The 20,015-nt window shown below is 37.8% G+C and overlaps 2 protein-coding genes across 2 annotated transcripts; both read right to left on the bottom strand.

The window, feature by feature from the left end:
• Nucleotides 1–25: 25 nt before the first annotated feature.
• LOC126606263 (MAP3K epsilon protein kinase 1-like) lies at nt 26–10,146 on the bottom strand. Its single transcript, XM_050273626.1, has 24 exons — nt 9,680–10,146; nt 9,067–9,201; nt 8,681–8,701; nt 8,114–8,187; nt 7,937–8,027; nt 7,759–7,842; nt 7,461–7,562; nt 6,754–6,885; nt 6,374–6,445; nt 6,081–6,184; nt 5,821–5,926; nt 5,314–5,700; nt 4,781–5,116; nt 4,658–4,702; nt 4,116–4,295; nt 3,914–3,997; nt 3,615–3,706; nt 3,448–3,531; nt 2,313–3,160; nt 1,657–2,045; nt 1,438–1,572; nt 821–1,227; nt 469–583; nt 26–389 (listed from the first exon to the last, which is right to left on the bottom strand). Exons 1-24 carry the CDS (start codon nt 9,737–9,739, stop codon nt 213–215), a joined length of 4,260 nt encoding a protein of 1,419 aa, XP_050129583.1. The 5' UTR covers nt 9,740–10,146; the 3' UTR covers nt 26–212.
• An 844-nt stretch (nt 10,147–10,990) lies between these two features.
• Nucleotides 10,991–19,189, bottom strand: LOC126606265 (alanine--tRNA ligase-like). Its single transcript, XM_050273630.1, has 23 exons — nt 18,818–19,189; nt 18,124–18,362; nt 17,890–18,030; nt 17,624–17,770; nt 17,230–17,382; nt 16,925–17,054; nt 16,293–16,389; nt 16,081–16,201; nt 15,793–15,852; nt 15,107–15,157; nt 14,938–15,033; nt 14,475–14,576; nt 14,145–14,267; nt 13,414–13,557; nt 13,247–13,318; nt 13,065–13,140; nt 12,831–12,973; nt 12,631–12,739; nt 12,364–12,551; nt 12,082–12,171; nt 11,805–11,984; nt 11,411–11,584; nt 10,991–11,251 (listed from the first exon to the last, which is right to left on the bottom strand). The coding sequence occupies exons 1-23, from the start codon at nt 19,155–19,157 to the stop codon at nt 11,180–11,182; spliced, it is 3,048 nt and encodes a 1,015-aa protein (XP_050129587.1). The 5' UTR covers nt 19,158–19,189; the 3' UTR covers nt 10,991–11,179.
• Between the last annotated feature and the right edge of the window lie 826 nt (nt 19,190–20,015).

Consider the following 20,015-nt stretch of genomic DNA (forward strand, 5'->3'; position numbering starts at 1 on the left):
GTGTCCATTGGAGGAAAAGGAAAAGGAAAACAAAAGCCAAGCAAAGCAGCTCACTGATATAAAAAGACGGCCACCTCGTCAACACACAATAAGTGGGAAAGTGAAAACGAAAACTGAGAAACGAGAAACAACATAAATACACTTTTCCTAAAGAATCAAATCTACAACTTACGAAAAGAAATAGTCGTGGGCGGGCGGAGCGTGGCTTTTAACTACAAGACGGTGTTAATATGTAGTGCTTTAAGCAGCGAAGTAGCCATTTGTTTTACCAACACTTGGCCACCCGATCGTTGCCCATCTCTGCGTTCTTCTATTAGATTTTGAAGCTTCTGAGGCAGATCATTCTCCACAATCAATTGCTTTGGCCGCGGGTGGTGCTCATAAACAGCCTGCCTCAGACATATTAACAGTATTAACAACAGGAAGAAGCAAATAGATAGCTTCCAGAATAGTAAATGATTCCCCCACCTTTATCAGTTTAAGAAGATTTAGACGGGCAATAGCATCCTGATGGTCCAGTCTCGTGATGAGCAGCGGTGTCAAACCATTTACAGCTAATGTTGTATTAATTCGAGATGATTTCCTGCAAAAAGAAAGAAAAGCAATTGTTATGTCCACAAAGGAAAAAGGGGAGCTTTGTAAAAACATGCTACTTAAAATCATTCAGAAACAAAAGCTTCCAGTCAGACACATGACACATGACATGACAGGGTCGATATTTCAACTCCCAATTATAATCAATCGATAAAAGTTTATGTGCAGAAGGTTAGAAAGACGATAATTAATTTCTAGTAAATAGACTATATACGCAATCACATACGTTATAATTTTCAAAAATGGCTCCAATATGTGCACGAAATACTGTTCTGGACAGCACTGGAAGAATTTCACCAATTTCTGAACTGCATCCTTTTTCAATAATGCTTGTTCCACCTTCCGGTTGTCATTGTCATGAGCTAAGCACACGGCAATCGAATCCAATGCAGTCACAGACCAAAGTTCATCCTCGAGAAGGCTTAAGTAAACATCCAACCCACCATGAGCCCTTAGTTGCTCCCTCGAATTTCGTGATGCATGAGCCATGTCACACAGTAAAGGCAACGCACATTGTTTCAAAGGAGAATTAGACTCAATAAAGTGCATTAAGTGTGGAATTATTCCATTCTCAGCTGCTTGTTCCTGTCTTCTCTTGTTAATCTTGCACAGATTGAACAGGGCATTGAGTACCTAGAAAAAACGACGAGAACGACGCAGTTAGAACTCGGTCATTTTATGAACATTCTATGTAGAGTTAATATCCATACAGACTAAAATACTCTACATTTAAGGACAGAAAGGGGTCACATATATTTAATTTCAAACAACAAACACAATAAAATGCACGGCTTACTAGCCAACAATCCATTGTTAACATTAGAAATAGGACAGATTGCCCACCTCATGATGTATTTGAGATACAAGAGCTCCTTCTTTGAGTTCAAGGTTTGGAATCAAATATTTAATTGCTTCTGCCCGCTGAAGATTCTCTAAGCAGTTTGGATCAGTTGACAAATGGTTTACACACTTCAGTATCTGTACAATGACAAAGCACCAACATCATCAAGGTTGCAGTAACATAAATCAATAACATAAATCAACGGAACTTTCTGAAAATACCTTCAAAAGAATAGGGGGCTCCACCCTATTGAACATCTTGAAAAGACGGCTGAGCAAACTTTGGCTACACATGTATGACTTTACAGTAGTATCTGCTTGTGCAAACTCAAGCAGAAGATCAGCCACCTTTTCTAGGTATTCCCTCGCAACATCTGCATTCAATGTTGAAACCATGTGGGAAAGTAAACCTGATGATGTTGCACTGCCTGGTCTAGCATTTAAAACTCCAGAACCAGAAAGTACACCTGATGCTGTCTGAGATGCTATGCCAGAGGTGGAAGCAGCTCCTTTGATAGATGCTACTGTTCCCATCTCTTTATTCATCGTTTTATGAGAAACTCTAGCAGTGGAATCAACATTCCCATTTTCTCTACCACGTTGAGAGACGTCTGCAAAATAATGAAGGAACCAATTATACATAGAAGTAGATAAAATGGGCCCACGTAATTGCTAAACAACATTATGGAACAAGAAAGCAATTAAAATCGATACTTTGGTATATATCTACTCAATAGGAGTTGGAGAAAATTTTTGTTTGATTCATTAGATCCTAACACTAATTTATATCGTTTACGTATTATAAAATTTAAAGATTCCAAATGACACACTTGTTTACAGGTTATAAACTAAATGATGGATTAGATAAAGACTGTTACCAGCAAATTCAGCCATCAGGAAATCTAATTCTCCATTTGTCTTCTTTTCATTAGAAGCATGTAACAGGGGCAATATACTTTCATGTCTCTCCAAACCTGGCAGGTGGCGTACCAACTCGAGCTGACCAGAAAAGTGTCTGGAAGGAGGCTCTTTATCTAACAAGCTAAGAAGGGGACGAACTTGCTCCTGTTGAGTAGTTACCGTTGTTGAAAACCCATTTGATGTACCATCCATCATTTTTGGAGGTCTATCTGTGGATGCCCTACTAGAAGAATTAGCAGGTCGCTGCTGCCTGAGGTCTAGATCCCGAGAGGTAATGGAAGGTTCCTTAGTTGTAATATTTACTACTTTGTCTACTGATGTTGAGTCTGTCAATTTAGAAGGAACTATAGCTTCCACTACCACATTGCTAGATTGAGCTCTATCAGTATCTAGATGAAGATATCTTGGATCTGATTGATTGGCATCTGATCTTTGAGAGTTTGAAGTTGAAGCACGTGCAGGTTCTGCTGTTCCAGTTGACAAATGAAAATCAATCAATCCATGTCTAACCTTGGAGAGATCATGTTGATCAGTTGTAGAAAGCAGCACGTCACTCTGAGCAAAAATCGGATGACCAGAATCTAATGAACCAGACCGTGGGCGCTGAGCTGAACCTTCTAGTGGAAATCCACCCCCGACAGATATGGAAGCTAGGCGGGTTGCCTCATTCAAGCTATAAAGGGTGTTAATAAGCCTCAGCAGTATTCCATTCTTCGCAGCTATGCGACAAAAATCATTTCTAGGAGTTGATCGTTGAAGCTTAAAGACCTGCCACATCCCGTCAATTGCTAGATGAACCATTTCCCTGGATAGAAAAATGTCTAATAAAAATTTGACACAAGTAATCTTAACTATCCATAATAAGCTTGAAAACATAATAACATTTCTTAACCAGTCACAACCAACCCTCACAGCCAAATGGTCTGACTAATTCTAAAAGGGAGTTCAGGGTTCAAACAATTAAAAAATGTCCTCTGTGGCCTAACTTCCATGAGAATAACCCATCCCCAAGAAGACAGCAAGGCCACAGAAAGTTAGCTAACTTTTAATTAGGTTAACAGTAACAACAGGGAAAAAAACAGAAGCAAAAACCTGAATTTTGCATAGTCAGCCTCTAAAAAGCCCACCAAAACAGGTATTCCACGGCAAGCTATGAACATTTGCAACGTTGAAGGGCTGCACAAAAATCCTCAATGTCAACCTCAAACTCTACTTTCTGGTGAACAAGAATATTGACCAACTACAGAAGGGAGCACAACCTTGATTGACAAAGCTGCTGTATGAAATAAGCTGCTTCCATACGAATTTCCCGGAAATGATTAGGAACGGCAAAGCTCATTATCACTGGGATCTGTCATATAAGTTAGCAGTAGGAATTAAAGCTCCATAGCGAATACCTAACACGAATTTCTAGAGTATAAAACTCAGATAGAGGGAAGAAACAAAGATAAGATGTGTATGCATGTAAAGAAAATTGATTCAATTTTCAGTGATGCCAATAGCCCAGATGCAACTGCAGAATAACAAAACGCAAAAACCTGAATGCATTATAACTCACCAGACCCACAAGACAAGCATTTTCCAGGAAATCAGTATTATCTTTGATTATCCGATTTATAATTTGAAGCACAGAACATATAACCTGCAAAAGTGGGAAACAACAATCACATACAGCTATTATAAAGCTAATTGAAAAGCGGACAACCATCTTTTATAATTCTCATAAACATGACCAGAGAGGTAAAAATGAGTCCACATACACGAGTTTTAGGTACTTCAAGCAATTCCATTAGAGGGAGCAAACCATGCTGGGTAACAAAAACAATTTTCTGCTCTGGGCGCTGATGGAAGATAACAATGAGTTTCTGACAGGCAGAGACAATAACATCTTCTGTTTCATCTGGTCTCAATGACCCAACCAACCGGCTGAACTCAACAGCCTACCAAACAAGAAATAGCAGATATTATTTCCACATAAAAAAATGGCAGACAAATACTTATATAATTGGTGGGATGCTTCTGTTTTACAATTTGTGCAGCACACACTTTAGCCACTACACTGCACCAATGTCACTCTTTTGACGAGTGATAATAAAGTTACTGTATCTTTCATACATTTTCTTATCCAAAAAAAGAAAAAAAAATGAGACTCATAAAACAATCTGCTTCAGAGGTGCAGATTTCTAGTCTTAAATTCTTCAGAATTGTAGCTGGTTAGACTTTAATGCACTCCATAGAAGAAAAAAAAAATTATCACACATCCTTAATACGCAGGATAAAAACACAAAAGAAATGTGAATACCTGTAGGGGAAATAGGTTTTCTCCAGGCATCTTTTCGTCGAAAACCTAATACACAAACAGTAAAATGTGTTAGAGATGACGAGTCAGCAAATTCAACAGAAGGACTCAAAATTTGAAACATACCAAACCACCAATATCAATCACATCATCTTTGAGAACACCCATCATAAGCTGTAACAGGTTGCCACCACTGCCGTTAGCCTGACCCAATTCACTCTCCATTTGTTTTTGGGCAATTGTAGCTCTCAACTTTGTAGCCAGGTCGCTTTTCCCAGCATCGTTCCCAGGTGTATTGCCTTGGTTTGACTGTGACATAGATGCAGACGTCGAAGCCTCAGTTGCCCTATCCTCTGGATGCTTATCCAATGGATGAAACAGATCATCCAAGGAAGCATCTCCTGGAGTATCACTAAATTTACTGAGTTCATTACCTCCCAACAAAACTGGCATCTTGGCAGCCTTCAAAATGACAGACACAAAACTAGGAGTAAGAAATATGAGAGATTGAAGTTAAAGTAGTAACAATCTCTACACAGGACTTCAAAATATGACACCACAATAAATATTACCCAAAAAAGACAGCACAAACTGACAACATGCATAATACGACCAGCTAGTAGTTAGACAAAAATCAACATCAATTACTGCAATCTCACCTTTTGAAAACTACCATCCTGATTTCTTGTTCCAAAACCGAAAGCTCTATAACCAACACCTTTTCCACCTTGTTTGCCACTTACATTTTTTGTCGTTAATTCAGGAGATCTGACCTCACCATTCACCAGCACTGCATCATGGTTGCTAGCATGTGGTGGCTCGTCGAGCTCAGTTGGCTCAGAGGCAGCCAATTCCTGAGAAGATATTCTACCAGAACCATTTTGCAAAGATGACTTTTCATGGATAGCTAATGTGGGAACTTCATCTGTCAGATCATCTTCTAAATTATCCGTTTTCTCCTCAACCGATTTTACATCTGAAGCAGGGTTATCATCAGATCTTCCCATATCAGGAACCTCAGTTGATAATAATTCTTTCCCAGAGTCCTGAAGTTCAAAAGAGCCAAGTCACTGGTAATACAAGAAAACTCCAAAGCTTAGATTAAAAAACTTTGCTACTGATATAAGCCTATAGTTTGCGTAATGCGAAAAGGCAAAGACTCTGACTGCTTTAATGGTTGAAGCAGCTACTTCAACTTTCTCTGCAGAAGGACTTTCAGCAGAACCCTGATTATCTCCATTGGAAATTTCTGCACCTATTGAAGCATCTTGTCTGCAAAATAACTGGGTATTTTAAAATGAATTACCAAACAACAATCCGAATAAGCTCAAAGCTCTAATAAAAAAACACCTAATGAAAAATACTACAAAAGAAGCCAAGACAGCCCTAGAAAAAAACTGCATAGGATGTACTTGATGACACCTACCTTAGAGTTCCACTATGACGAATTGAAGATTGCAAAGCTCGCCGGCAGTTTTGTATCCAAGGGTGAGAAAGCAATGTCTTTGCATCAGGGCGGTGCCTAGCATCCTAAGATATGCAACAAAAATGTTATAGATGAATATAATTAAGTTACAACTAACACACTTTTAGTTAAGGGAAAATTCCATCAAGGCTAAGACTTAGTTCTAAATCTAAATTCCATGAAACTTGACCATCTATCCGTGGACTTAAATACTCTTCATTAGAATGGAGTAAGTAAAAATATCTCTGCCTCACCTTCTTAAAGCACTGACCCAGAAAATCAGTAATGTCCGGTGATAGGCTGTCAGGTATGGGAGGATGCTCATCCTGAAAGAATTGAAGGCAAAGGGAAAAGAAAAGAGAACAAAACTGTCAACGCTGGCACTCAATGTTAAGAAAATTAGCATTATAGGGAACTGTTTGCATACAACAAGGGCAAGAAAACAGCTTCAAACTGCAAGCTGACACAATTTTGAAAATGACCACTTCAAAATCAGCAGTACATGCATCTTTGCCCTTCCCCCCCCCCCCCCCCAAAAAAAAAAAATATATATATATATATATATAATAAAAAATAAAAAAGACCATGCCAAACAAATGGAGCAAATTAGGGAATAAATGAAAGTTAAACACACCTGAACAATACGAAACAATGCTGGCATAGGCTGTAGATCGTAGTAAGGAGGTACACATGTAAGAAGTTCAATGACAGTGCACCCAACACTCCAAATGTCCGAAGCAGCACAAACTCCCGACATTTCAATCACCTATAACATTATATAATTTCCATCAAATTAAGGCCTCTCGTTAGCATTTTCATTACTGAATCAAAAGCATTATTTTTTTTCAGCACAAATTCTGCATGTCGTGCAAAAAACGATTTCATTTGCCTACTTGCATTTGTGCCTTGGCATGCATGATCAAGCTAGTTTTAACAAAACAAATACTGAGTTCCTCTTGCTCCCATATACTAAAGGCAGACCCTCTTTTCTTTATAATAATAATAATTATTAATTAATTAGCATAATAAATAGCAACTATAAAATACCTCTGAGGCCAGGTGTGACAGTATTAGAGTCGGCTGAGGGAGAATGCTATGTTTCAATAAAAAAGTTATTGCAGGGAATAACAGTAAGATTGGTGGTTGTTTGGAGTGTATGGGCCTAATAAAGCTAGCAAAAAGGGTGCTCTTTTGGGAGGATTTAGCTGGATTACTTGGATTATGTGGTTCCAGGAGGTGCACGCATGTGGAAATTTCCATATGGGAGGATGAATTGCCTATACAAGTATCTTTCTTCTCAACAACAAAAAAAAGAAGGAAAGGAAAGGAAAATAAGAATACCTCTGGGGCCATCCAGTATGGCGTTCCAACAACTGAATGTGTATTAACATCCGCCTCAGTCAGTTTTGTCGCAACACCAAAATCAGCAAGTTTCACAAGCCCCTGAAAAGGATGACCCATACAGATCAAGCAATACAATAAGTTATTACTAAAATGGAAAAGGTACACAAGCAACAGATGGTAGACCAATATCTTTGCACGCTTGAAATCCCAATCGAACAAATACTTCACAAGAAGGTGATGGTAACTATCAAAGTAAACTCATCTAGAAAAGATGAGAAATACACATGTAAGTCACCTCTTTAGTTGTCAATATATTTGCACCCTTGATATCGCGATGGATTACTCCCTGCTCATGTAAATATACCAACCCCTCCAGAACCTGTATCATAAGTTTATAACAAATATCAAGTTAAAATATCTAACTTGGACGCGCCTACACATACAAATAACGAACTGCAAGGACATTATGGAACCTGAGCAATGTACACAGCTACCAATGATTCTGGGAAAGGTCCAAATTTGTTTGGCTTGATAATGTTTGCAAGTGAGCCATTCTCCACATATCTACAAGTATAGCAATAAAAACATCACAAAGTTTTCTCAACAGAGTTTCCACATGAAATATTGGGGAAAATTGTGAGCTCACTTACTCCAGGATTATGTGAAGATGAGTCTTTGTCTTTAAGGATCCAAGGTACTTCACAATGTTTTTGTGATTTAAATTCTGCAAAAGTGAATTTAATTCCCTAAGCATTGTACTCAGCATGCATCTCATTCCAAAGGCATTCAGAATGTCTAGTGTTAGTAGGTTAGCAAAGGGCAATTCAGCAACAGCATTTCAGAAGAAATGCATCAAAACCACTGTATACAGCAGATCGTGTTGGCCGGGCCCAAAATTTCAATCAGCTTTCGCTAATACTTTAATCAACAATACAAACATATATAACACCTGCCATAAACTAGAACTGACTCCTATCATTTAACAGAATTCTGACAGAAGGATAAATGTGCAAAATATGAGGGATGGCTATAGGCTACAGTCGCAGGTACATAAAAATCAACCCATTTCAAAGGGTCCTCATTTAAACCCCAGAAAGTTGATCTGCAACAGGTGCTAACATACAATAATGGGACACAATTTATAGTAAAAGATTTCAGCTTAAGGTAAATAATTGACATCAGAAAAGCAAAGATGACAACAAAGAAATAAAACATACCTTGAGTAAATCAATCTCTTGCTAAAATGTCACCGCATTGTACGACCAGAGAAGCAATCAAAAGAAAAACAGCAGCCAGTGAGCCAAATTAATGTAAACTGGAAACAACATATGCAGGAGAGATGGTATGCTTGAGTAACATAAATATAAATCATAATTTTGACTTTTACGACACGTCGCCGAATTTGCAAAATCATATAAATTTAAATCCTCGGAAACAAATGGCCTTCAAGACGAGCCATATCTACATGAACACACATATATACATATATTCACATTTAATTGACATAGACTATCCAAAAGCATGTGCTATTTCAATTCTATTTCCTTCATAGTTATTTGTAAGAACATGTAACAACTACTAGACAAAGGAAAGCTGGTCCAACCATTATAATGTTGAGATCCTCCTGAGCAATATTCTCCAAAGAAACTTGTTTAATTGCGACAAAGTCTCCATTCTCCAAATCCAAACCCTTGTAAACTCGACCATATGCTCCCTTTCCAATCTCATCTCCAAGCATCTACACCAAAAATATTCACATAATTCAAAATACGAATAAAACGAAAAGATTTGTCGGATATCCGAACACCATATCTAGACGTTGACGAATTTATCTTAATTTTTTTCGAAAGAGGACTTGTTGAACATATTTTCTGCCAGTGCCAGACTAAGAATTAGAGCAATAAAGCATTCCAGCTTCTCAGAAGCCAAATGGAGGAGAGTGTCAGTGAAAACCAACAAACCATGAAGCTGAAAATCACAAAATTAGTAACCTCTAAACAGTTCGACTCAAACGCTCAGTTAGGAAAATGCAGGGAACGAAATACAGACACTATCGAAAAACAAAAACCCTAACCCTCAATTTATTTACCAATTACTGCAGAGAAGAAACAAACCGACACACAGACACTGTCGACATTCTAATTCCAAACACAAATTACACATTACTACGGAAGAAACTGCGAAGTGGAAATTGAGCTATCTATGAATTTGCTTACGTATTTGTTATCGAGAGTCTTGGATTTGTGGAAGTGGGCCGACGCCGCTTGCCGAGACATCTCTGCGGAATCGGCTTACCGATGAGAAACCCTAGAGGAGATGGTGGTTCATCAGGACAAGTAGAGCTACAGAGAGGGACAGAATTGGATTTGGAATTATGATCGGACAGCTTGCCGGAATTCTAGGAAGGGAGGGCGGAGCAGAGCTCCGACTCGTACAGAGAGAAAATGTACGGAGGGAGAGGGAGGGCGTTACTATGGAACTGAATGTTTATTAGGATGGAGGTGGTGGTAACATGACATGATCATCATAGAAACTATCATAACAAATTAAATAAAAATAAATAAAATGGAAATTAACGGAGGAAGAGCAGAGCACTCCTCTTCCCCTTGCTGGACCTCAAGGGCTCCAACTCAGGAATGATGAGACGGGCAGTGGACTCCAGCTGGGACACTTCTGTCGATTAACGACTTTAAAAAGAGAAGGGTCAAAATGGGAGGGGAATGTTCTTTTATTTTGTTACAAACCAAATTCTCCTACTTTTCTAAAAACCACCTCTAGTATAAATATTTGGAATCGCTTTTATAAGAAAGCACTTCTATTCAGAAGACCTTATGTTTAAAGTGCTTTCATGAAAAAACGATAACATTTTTTATTTAAAATTTGAGTGCTTAAGGCAAGTGCTCCTCTAAAATCCTTTTAACTAAACCCAATTACAATCGTTTTTTTGTAGTAAAAAAACATTTTAGCCTTTCGAAATTTTATTAAAAATCACAGAAAGTACTTGTTCGAAAAGTACTCTTCAATTTTTCTGTTAAACAGAGTTGAAGGCTTTTGTTTGTATTGTTGCCATTCTCCAAATAATCCGGAACGGGCATTCTAAAGCGCTTTCGTTTTGAGGTATAAAGAAAAGGGCTTACATACTTTTGCATAGCCTTTTGACTAGGGAAACCGTATACGGTATTTGTCCTACTATTTTTTCCCTTTTGGTCAAACGTAAAAGTCACCTACTTTGTTTTTTTTTTTTTTTGGAAACAGTCACCTACTTTGATACTCTTGTCAATTGCAAATACGAAAAAGCATTCCTTCAACCAAGAGACCAAAATCCTTACATTAAGGAAACCTCAAATCTCATTAATGTGGGCCAATGACGGGAGAGATGGACACACAAGAGATTTAAGTTCAACGGTGCGTATCTCTCCCCTCACATAAACACGCCACATGAGGAGAGAGAGACGCACAAAAAATACAGCCGTTGTACATAAGGTTTTAGCCTTTTTCCTGAAACTAAATGGGACAGACAGGTCAGATTCATGCAACACAACATAAGTTTTAAAACATTATCATGTTATGACAAGTCTTTCTCTTTCTCATTCAACGCCTAGCTATGTAATTGATTAGTATATAATTGCGCTTCTCGTATCACTTCTAAATTTAATTGCAGTTCTTGTACTATCTATCCAATTCTTCCAAGTTTCTGTGGAGCTTCGTGTCATCCTTCATCTCAATTTCATCTGTGCAAAACTCGTTGCAAGGTCTATCGCCTCATTCAGACGAGATGCATCTGTTCCCTGATATCGTCAATTCAATGGAAAATGTAAGAAATAAAACCAACTTAAATCTTACGCACGAAATGTAATATGATTTGCACAAACATAAACCATATTCAGATTCTGGACAAGGAAAAAAATTGGAGCAAGTGGTCGAGACATAAGTCGATAAACACTAACCTGGCCAGTAGCAAGGCCACCTTTTCCTTTTCCGCATCTTCCATTCAAAGGACCCATAGCTGCTGTCAACCACTCTGAGACCTCCAACTGAGTGCCCTTGTCCCCTGGTACGCCAGCACACACCAAAGCTTTATTTGTGGTCTCATCCGTGCTGAAAACCATGGCAGGCATTCCCTGTTCATGTACCATCATGATTTCAAGTTATTTTCCTCAAATTCACAAGACAATTGACAATTGATCAACATCATAGCGAATAACAATCAAAGTCTTTCATGATGATGATTATTATTCAAGCATGGTTCAATTCATGCCATGGTGATGGGTTTCTATGTTATGTTATGACACCTATCGGATCGCATAAGAGGCCAAAGAGAGAGTGAATTGTGCTACTGACCATCCCAGTGATCTTCAAAACAGCCTCACGAACTGCAGCTGTATCCAAACCAACATCAACTTGGGAAACACAGTAAACTTTCCCATCTGAAGCAGCAACTTCAGCCATCTCAGTTGCAACCTTGACAGCATTCTTTATATTTTGCTCCGCAATCATCTTCTGTGCTTTCTTCAATTGGGTCTGTTGGATGGAGAAAGAATTATTACACTAAAGTACATGTATATAATTATTAAGTAAAAAAACAAAAACCAAGTGTTGTCCTGCATAACTGAAATACCTGAAGTACAGCCATCTTGGTCCTGATTTCAGCTTTCTTAGCAGCTGGAATTGGTGCTGAGTCCACACGAGATTTTAGGGAAGCTACTTTCTGTTAAATGAAAAACAAAAACAGATGCATGTTAAAAAAAAAAGATTAGTTACAAATAAAAGATCTGGTGAACACTCTATCCGGTCAACCTTTACTTGCATAAGCATAACATCATTAGTTTATAGAAATAGTTGAATCGTCATTTCTGAATCCGAAAAATGAGGATTCTGGGGAAAGATTAAGAGAAACAACCTTCTCCAGCAAGCTTCCTTCAGCCTTGGACGCTTCATGTACGTCTTGCTCAAGCGACCGAGCCAATTCAATTGCCTGAAAAGCACCTTCACTTGTGACAGCAGTTATTCTCCGTATTCCCTTAGCAATTCCCTCCTCAGATAAAAGAGCAAAGGCCTTTGCTTCCCGTGTATTTGATATATGTGTCCCTAGATGTATGAAAAAGATAAAGGTCAGCTTAAAAGAAGGAAATTCCCCAACAACACATCAGTAGGAGATGACATTAACCTCCACAAAGTTCTGCTGAAATTGATAACCATTCCTCATTTTCGGGGTAATCCAAAAGATCCTCAACCTTTCGCCCAATAGCCACCACTCTTACTGGGTCAGGATATACCTACACCAAAAGCAAAAATATACGTATCATGCAACACAAAAATATAGCCATTGAGAAGACTAACTAATTATGTTAACATTCAGAAAACTACCTCTCCAAATACAGCCCTTAAACCATTGATGCGCTTGGCATCAACCAGGGCTACCTCTTTAGCATATACACCTAATTCAGCTCTGATTTGCTCATTCACAATTGACTCTATTCTTCTCAAACTGTCAGGATCTACCGGCTTGCCTGTTCAAGTTCCACTAGCAGTTTTAAGAAATTCAATAGACACAGATCACCCAATCCTCTTAACTTAATGCACTAACTTGAAAAGCTTTACCATGTGAAAAATCAAATCTCAATTTCTCAGCAAGAACAATAGAACCCTTCTGGTCGACATGATTTCCAAGAACTTCCTGCATTAGAAATGCTGAATGTCATCAACTACATGGACAAAACAGTTAAGAAAATAACAATTAAAAAACTGGTAGCAGGTTTTGGGTTGTTGGCATTTGAACATACCCTCAGAGCAAAATTCAACATGTGCGTGCAGGTATGGTTAGGGGCAATGAGTTTACGCCTATTGTAATCAACCTGTACCAAAGAACCCAGTAGGAGTTATAACAAAAAGAAACATAGATCGAGTCACAGATGCATAACTCTAAGCAAATAATGAAAGGAAGAACCACCTTGCAATTTACTTTTTCACCGACTAAGAGTTTGCCACTCTCTCCAGAAAAAGAACCAATGTGGACAACAAAACCTCCATAAATTTGAACATTGCAAACTTGAAACGAGAAAGAGGATCCTTCAAGTGATCCAGTATCAAAAATCTACAAGCACATCAAATTAAACCAGATGCACAAAATGATTAATGAGAATCAAAACCATCTCAAGCAATGTGATCCAATACGGTACTAACCTAGTTCACACATAGTGCTTCCGATCAAGAAGAATATATTATGTAAGCTATAGAATGAAAACAGAAAGTAAAACCGGAGGACCCTACAAATCTTGAATTACTCCTCATTCTCAAAGTGAGTCTAAATGTGCATCCATGTACATCATCTTTCCTTGTATTATGATTCATGAAGCTGCTGGGGATGTGCATGCACAGCACTAGAGGCCAACAAATTCTAATTTGATTATTTTTCGATCATTAGCAATAAGAGGATTGATTTCCAGTTACCATAATTGCAGCTAATATTTTGTTTTTCGTATGAGATCCAACACGTTTGTTTAAGAGAGAGAGAGAGAGAGAGAGAGAGAGAGAGAGAGGGAGAGAGAGAGATCTTGTGCATTGAAGTAACATCCTAGTAAGTTTAGTAGACTATATTATACCACCAATTCAATCATGGAAGTAACATCAAAAGAATTTTAATAGTAAATGACGGGTCAAAGTAACCAAACTATATAATACCTGACCACCTTGCTCAGCATAAAAATTTGTAGACTCCAAAACTATACCAACTTCATTGCCAGCAGAAGCACTATTAATAAACTCAGAACCGGTGTAAATTGCTTTTACCACACTTTCATGGTCCTGTATTGGTAGAGGAATAAAAAGGCAATAATCAACAACAAATTCATTAATCCCTTGTACAGAATGATAGTGGCTCAACTCTTGGAAACACTTTTTTAATAAGAACACTCTTGGAAACAATTTTGTATATCAAGGAATAAACATTGAATAGCAATCTTTGTATAATTCAGCAAAAACATATAAAACATGCAAAATGTCAAAAATGACCTGGTTCCAAATAAATTTAAAGCTGTCATCTGTTGCAGCAACTCCCCTCTTGTGCAATGTAGCAGTAGCATCAGCATCCATAACAATAGCACCACCAGCTTGCTTAAAGAGTTTAAGAAAAAAGGTAACATGAGTGCGCGACCACATGAAATTTCTGATATACCATTTAATCTCTAAGAGAAGATATTCCCATAAACCATTCGTCTACCTCTATAAACCCCTTTTTATTTTGATCTTTCAAATAAATAAATCAAAAGAGAATCAAGAGGCAGAAATAAACAGGGGAGTGCAGAAAGAGAAAGGGTGCACGAGATAAATTTTATCATGTCACTTAGTTCTCGAAATCTAAATTTTTTCTTTTTAAACAACGAGCATCATATGAAGAGAAAAGGTTGGCCAACGTATGAAGTTGACACAGGAATATGGATGAGCAAAAGTGGGAAAATGTCAGAAGATGACGTACCTTATTTTGAGCGCTCCTTGATCTTTCTCGAGCCTCATCCATAGCATTATTGAAACCCTCAACATCAACCATCAATCCCCTTTCCTCTGCCATCAACTGTAGGAAGAAAGTATGAGTAAGCAAAGTCATGTACAAACAAATATCCAAGAGGACAACAGATCTCAAGTACCTGAGTCAAATCTAATGGAAACCCAAATGTGTCCCACAAAACAAAAGCATCCTGTAGTCACAATAGGAACAAAGTAAGCCATAGTAATCAGTAAGGAAAAAATGATAATCTTCAAACATGAGCACTCTCCCTAGTCTGCTACCCATAGATAATGGAAATGGTCCAGTTCAACAAAGAATTATTTAAGTTGGTGTATCCACACTTCTGTAAAGAACCATCACAACTCATCCACACTTATTCTAGCTAATTGTCTTCTTTATGAGAAAAGTTAATTAGCTAATTGTCAAGATCATGTTCCAACAAACTCGAGCAGCATCTGTGATCAACTTAAATTCAAGTCAGGTGAAACTAAACAAAGTACATGTACTGGATACCAGGTATCAAGAGTGCCCTTTCTCAACATGGATATCAGAGTTTCTACTTATGATGCACAGAGAAATATTTGTGTGGGATTTGGTTTTGTCGACACATCCTTTGTTAAATCAGTTTTCTACCAACTAGATATTACATAAGACTGCATTTTCAGAAGCTTTAGAAGAAGATGCATTGCAGTAGGGTTAAATGAAAAGTTGGAACAAGGAAAAGCTTATCCCTCTCTTTTGTGAGAATAATACTCGCAGCAATGACACATATGACACCAGTAGAAAATAAGTGAAAGAGTAAAACAAAATTCAGAAAATAATAACCTGCCCACTAAATGTTTTCCCTTGAACATCCTGAGCAGCCTTCTTGAATCTTTCTATTCCCTGAAAACAAATCAATCATCAAATCAACTTAGTTGCACATAACATCCCCTCCCTCCAAAAAAATCATAAATCTCTCTACAACTCAGTGTGTACATATAATGAAAAAGAATAAAACGTCTCATGAATAGGAAATTCACTTTAATGCGATCAAAAGAACCACAAAAATATTAAACTTTGCAACAAAGGAAACGAAATGCCTATACAAAAATTCATAATGTACATTCATACCTTCTGTAAAGTCTTCTCAAAAGTTTCTTCCTCCTCTTTGATTATCTCCCTGATATGTGCTTCATGTTGTTGTACCTCTGGGAAAACATCACCCATCAGTGTCACCAGAATGTGCACAAGCCTGGATTCCACAAAATATCATATCAACACTCCATATAATTACAATCAGAAACATTACAAATCACAAATTGCAGTATGTCTGTCGCTATTACCCATTGAAAAATCCTTCTTTAGCCTTTAGGACATCATTTCCATACCGAACAGCGCGACGAAGAATGCGCCTCAGAACATATTCGCGGCCGTCATTGCCTAACATAAGTAGAACCTCATAAGGTACACTTTAAATTACTCCACAAAAAGGTTAAGAAAGAATTAAACAACTTAAAAACATTTATTATCTTAATGTAAGATGTAGCTAATAAAAATGATGTCAAAATCGTTGTGACCCTTAAATAGACACTATCAATACCAACCCCAGCGCGCCCGCCGCGGGGGGGTGATGAAAAGTTTTCAATAAAAATATGATGACTCTGCACGTATCATTATCTTAAAGTATTTTCTCACTTATTAGAAATCTGATTAGTCACTATCTAGATTAAAAAGAATATACCCTTTCCAACTAGTTTAAAAACCACAAGACATAAGCCTTCAGCATAAACTATAACACCCCTTATCAATATAGACCCAAAAGGCAATGAGCAAATTAATGAATAAGTAGACCAACCACAACCAATAACTCACAACCCTGTCCCGCAAACATTCTATCTCCAGTGGGAAGCAGACACCACTGACCTAAACTTCAGTAAAACAGAATGTAGCGTCTGTTTAACTATTATCTACCTACCTGGACGAGACCCATCAGCAATGGAAAATGAAAGAGTTCTTATATGATCTGCAACAACTCTGTATGCCATGTCGATTTTGTCTACATCATCCACACCAACTTTCCCAGAATATGGTGGAGCCCCTGTTGCCTATAAAAATATTGGAGACATGAAGGCAATGTCAATAACAGAACTTGATTCGTTTTCTTTCTTCTTTACTGGGTGTAGGTGTCTCTCTATATACTCTAAGTAGTTGGGTTTGCACCCTTTTATGGTATTAAAGGTATTGTGCTTTAACAGGACCCTAAAAAAATTGACATCTCACCTGTTGGATAGCATCAAAGATGGGCATGAACACATCAGTATCATAATTGCTCATCTTGTTCTGAAGTATGGAAGTTAATCTTTCAAATCCCATCCCAGTGTCAACATGCTTAGCAGGGAGCGGTTTTAGAGAACCATCACTTTCCCTATTGAACTGTTGGAGTAATCAAGGAACAAATACAGTTCACCAAATTAATTGTCAGAAAAATAAAACAGAAAGAAAAGAAATAAAATTATGTGGCACATGGAAGGTTATATTTCAATTTTTTGATTTTGTGATAATAAATATAAACCATTAATCGCAATTCCAGTTTTCAACGCCAATTTTCTGGAACTATATAAAAGAAATGTTCATCCATATACAAAGATCCATAAATATGAGGTCAAAGTTATACCTGAATAAAGACAAGGTTCCAAATTTCAATGCAGGTAGGATCATCGTTGTTGACTAATGATGCAGCATCACGATTTCCGATTCTATCATAATGAATTTCAGTGCAAGGACCACAAGGACCAGTATCTCCCATCTCCCAGAAGTTATCCTATTTTGGAGGAGAGAAACAACAACAAAAACACCAATAAAACCAATTAGATAAGGTCACTCAACCTCACAAACAATCATTACAAAACTGTTATAAACAGAAATTAAAGAATAGCACACCTTACAGCCAAACGGTAGTACATGACCAGCTGGTAGAAACTTAAGCCACAACTCTCTAGCTTCATCATCAGGAGCAAGACCAGCCTTCTCATCACCACCAAAATAGGTGGCATAAATTCGATCTTCTGGCAGCTTATAAACCTGCATATCATACGTCAAGGGTAATAGTAAAATTATCAGCGTTAACATAGTCACCGGTGATGAAAAAATTACAATCGGGTGAAATCTGCTTACTTTTGTGAGAAGCTCCCAAGCCCATCCAATGGCTTCTTTCTTGAAATAATCCCCAAAAGACCAATTGCCAAGCATCTCAAAGAAGGTGTGGTGGTAAGTGTCTTTCCCTACATCATCGAGATCGTTGTGCTTCCCGCCTGCTCTTATACATTTCTGGGTGTTGCATGCTCGAGTCAGCTTGCTCAACTGAGTGTTTGGGTCCGCTGTCCCCAGAAAAATGGGCTTGAACTGGTTCATACCTGTCCATCCGAAACATGCATACAATCAAGCCTATCAACAAAACCCTGAAATTAAACGAAACTAAAACACAACACTGGATTGAACTACCCAAATAGATTCTCAGGATTGCGTAAACAAAGATAATTAACAAATTTATGCACAGTTACTAGAAAAATAAATCAAAGATTCAATGGGGCGCAAATGGTTACTATTCGCACAAAACCCTCCCCCTTCAGCGGGCGCAAATGGAGGTACGGGGACCGTCGAATCAACGAGGTATTTCAGTGCCTCCGTTGTACGACGAATTGCTACCTGTGACTACGCCCTTTTACCCGATTCAGGTTCAACATTCGCACAAAACCCTAAAATATAAGACGGGACTGAACCGCCTGGTTCGTTTTCCCCACGGTAAAATCCAGTGACAAGTCAACTTCAACAAAAATCAAAAGCGGAATTGAAATCGGGATTGACGAACCAGCATTGGCGAATAAAAGAGTGGGATCGTTGTGGGGAACGACGGGGCTAGACTTCCAGAAGACGTGGCCCTTCTCCTCGAAAAACTTGACGAAGGTGTCCCTGACGCGCTTCGCCGGCCACTCCAGCCCCTGCGATTCAGCGCCCGGCATGGCGGATGGAGACGAGGCCTTCGCGGAGGATGAGTGGCACCTGTAGGCAGCGGCGAGGGGGCGACCGCGATAGAGGAGTGGCGGCGGCAAATGAGTGTGAGTGGAAGGAGAAGTGAAACGAGGGCAAGGCTGTGAAATGAGAAGGGCGCGGAAGGCTGCAGCTACTTTCTCACGGATTCCACTCCTCATTCATCTCTTTTCTATTTGGGTTTAATTGGTAACGCAACCCTTTTTGTTTTGTGTTGTGGAAATATATGCCTTTTTGTTTGCTTTTTGTAAAAGTAAAAATTAGGCAGGTTGGTAAAAAAAAATACTCTATGACATCAATTTATTAAGGATATATTTAGAATTGTTGAAAAAAAAGAGGATATATTTAGAATTATTCTGGAAATAGTTTTTTTCAAACAATTACAAACGATTCTAAAGCGTAAATATTTGAAAGTTTTTACGAGTCGTAAAAATGTTCGCAAAAGAAATGTATGTTAAGAAGCACTTGTATGTTTAATACAAATTTCAACATTTTTCATGATAAAAAGTAATCCACGCATAAGCGTTTCAGCTATATCCAACTTCCATTCACAGTTTCATTACTTTTGATTGTGTGACTTGCACACTCCAATTTTTTTGAGTGTATTTAATTGGGGTTTTGAGAGATTTTAATTTTAATTTTTACAACTTCAGGCATTCAAACATAATTTTAAGGGATTTATATAAATTTAATATAATTTTAAAGGAGATTATAAAATGTTATGCGTATTCAATCCAGAATTAATTTTAAATGATTTCATAGTGTATTTTAAACATTTCAAATATTATGTCTTCATTGAGATTTTAAGAAATTTCAATCAAAATTTTACATAAAATCTTATAAATTAATAAATTGGTGATTTTGTATAAAATTAATAAAAAGTTACAATATCAACAATATTTATGTTAATTATAAATATGTAAACCATGTATTGTGATATTTAAATGCATTATTCATAAACTGGTATTAGACAGCTATGCTCTCAAAATATTATTATGCATGTAAATGAGGTAGGGACC

Source organism: Malus sylvestris, chromosome 16 (assembly GCF_916048215.2).
Source record: "Malus sylvestris chromosome 16, drMalSylv7.2, whole genome shotgun sequence".
Classification (NCBI taxonomy): Eukaryota; Viridiplantae; Streptophyta; class Magnoliopsida; order Rosales; family Rosaceae; genus Malus; species Malus sylvestris.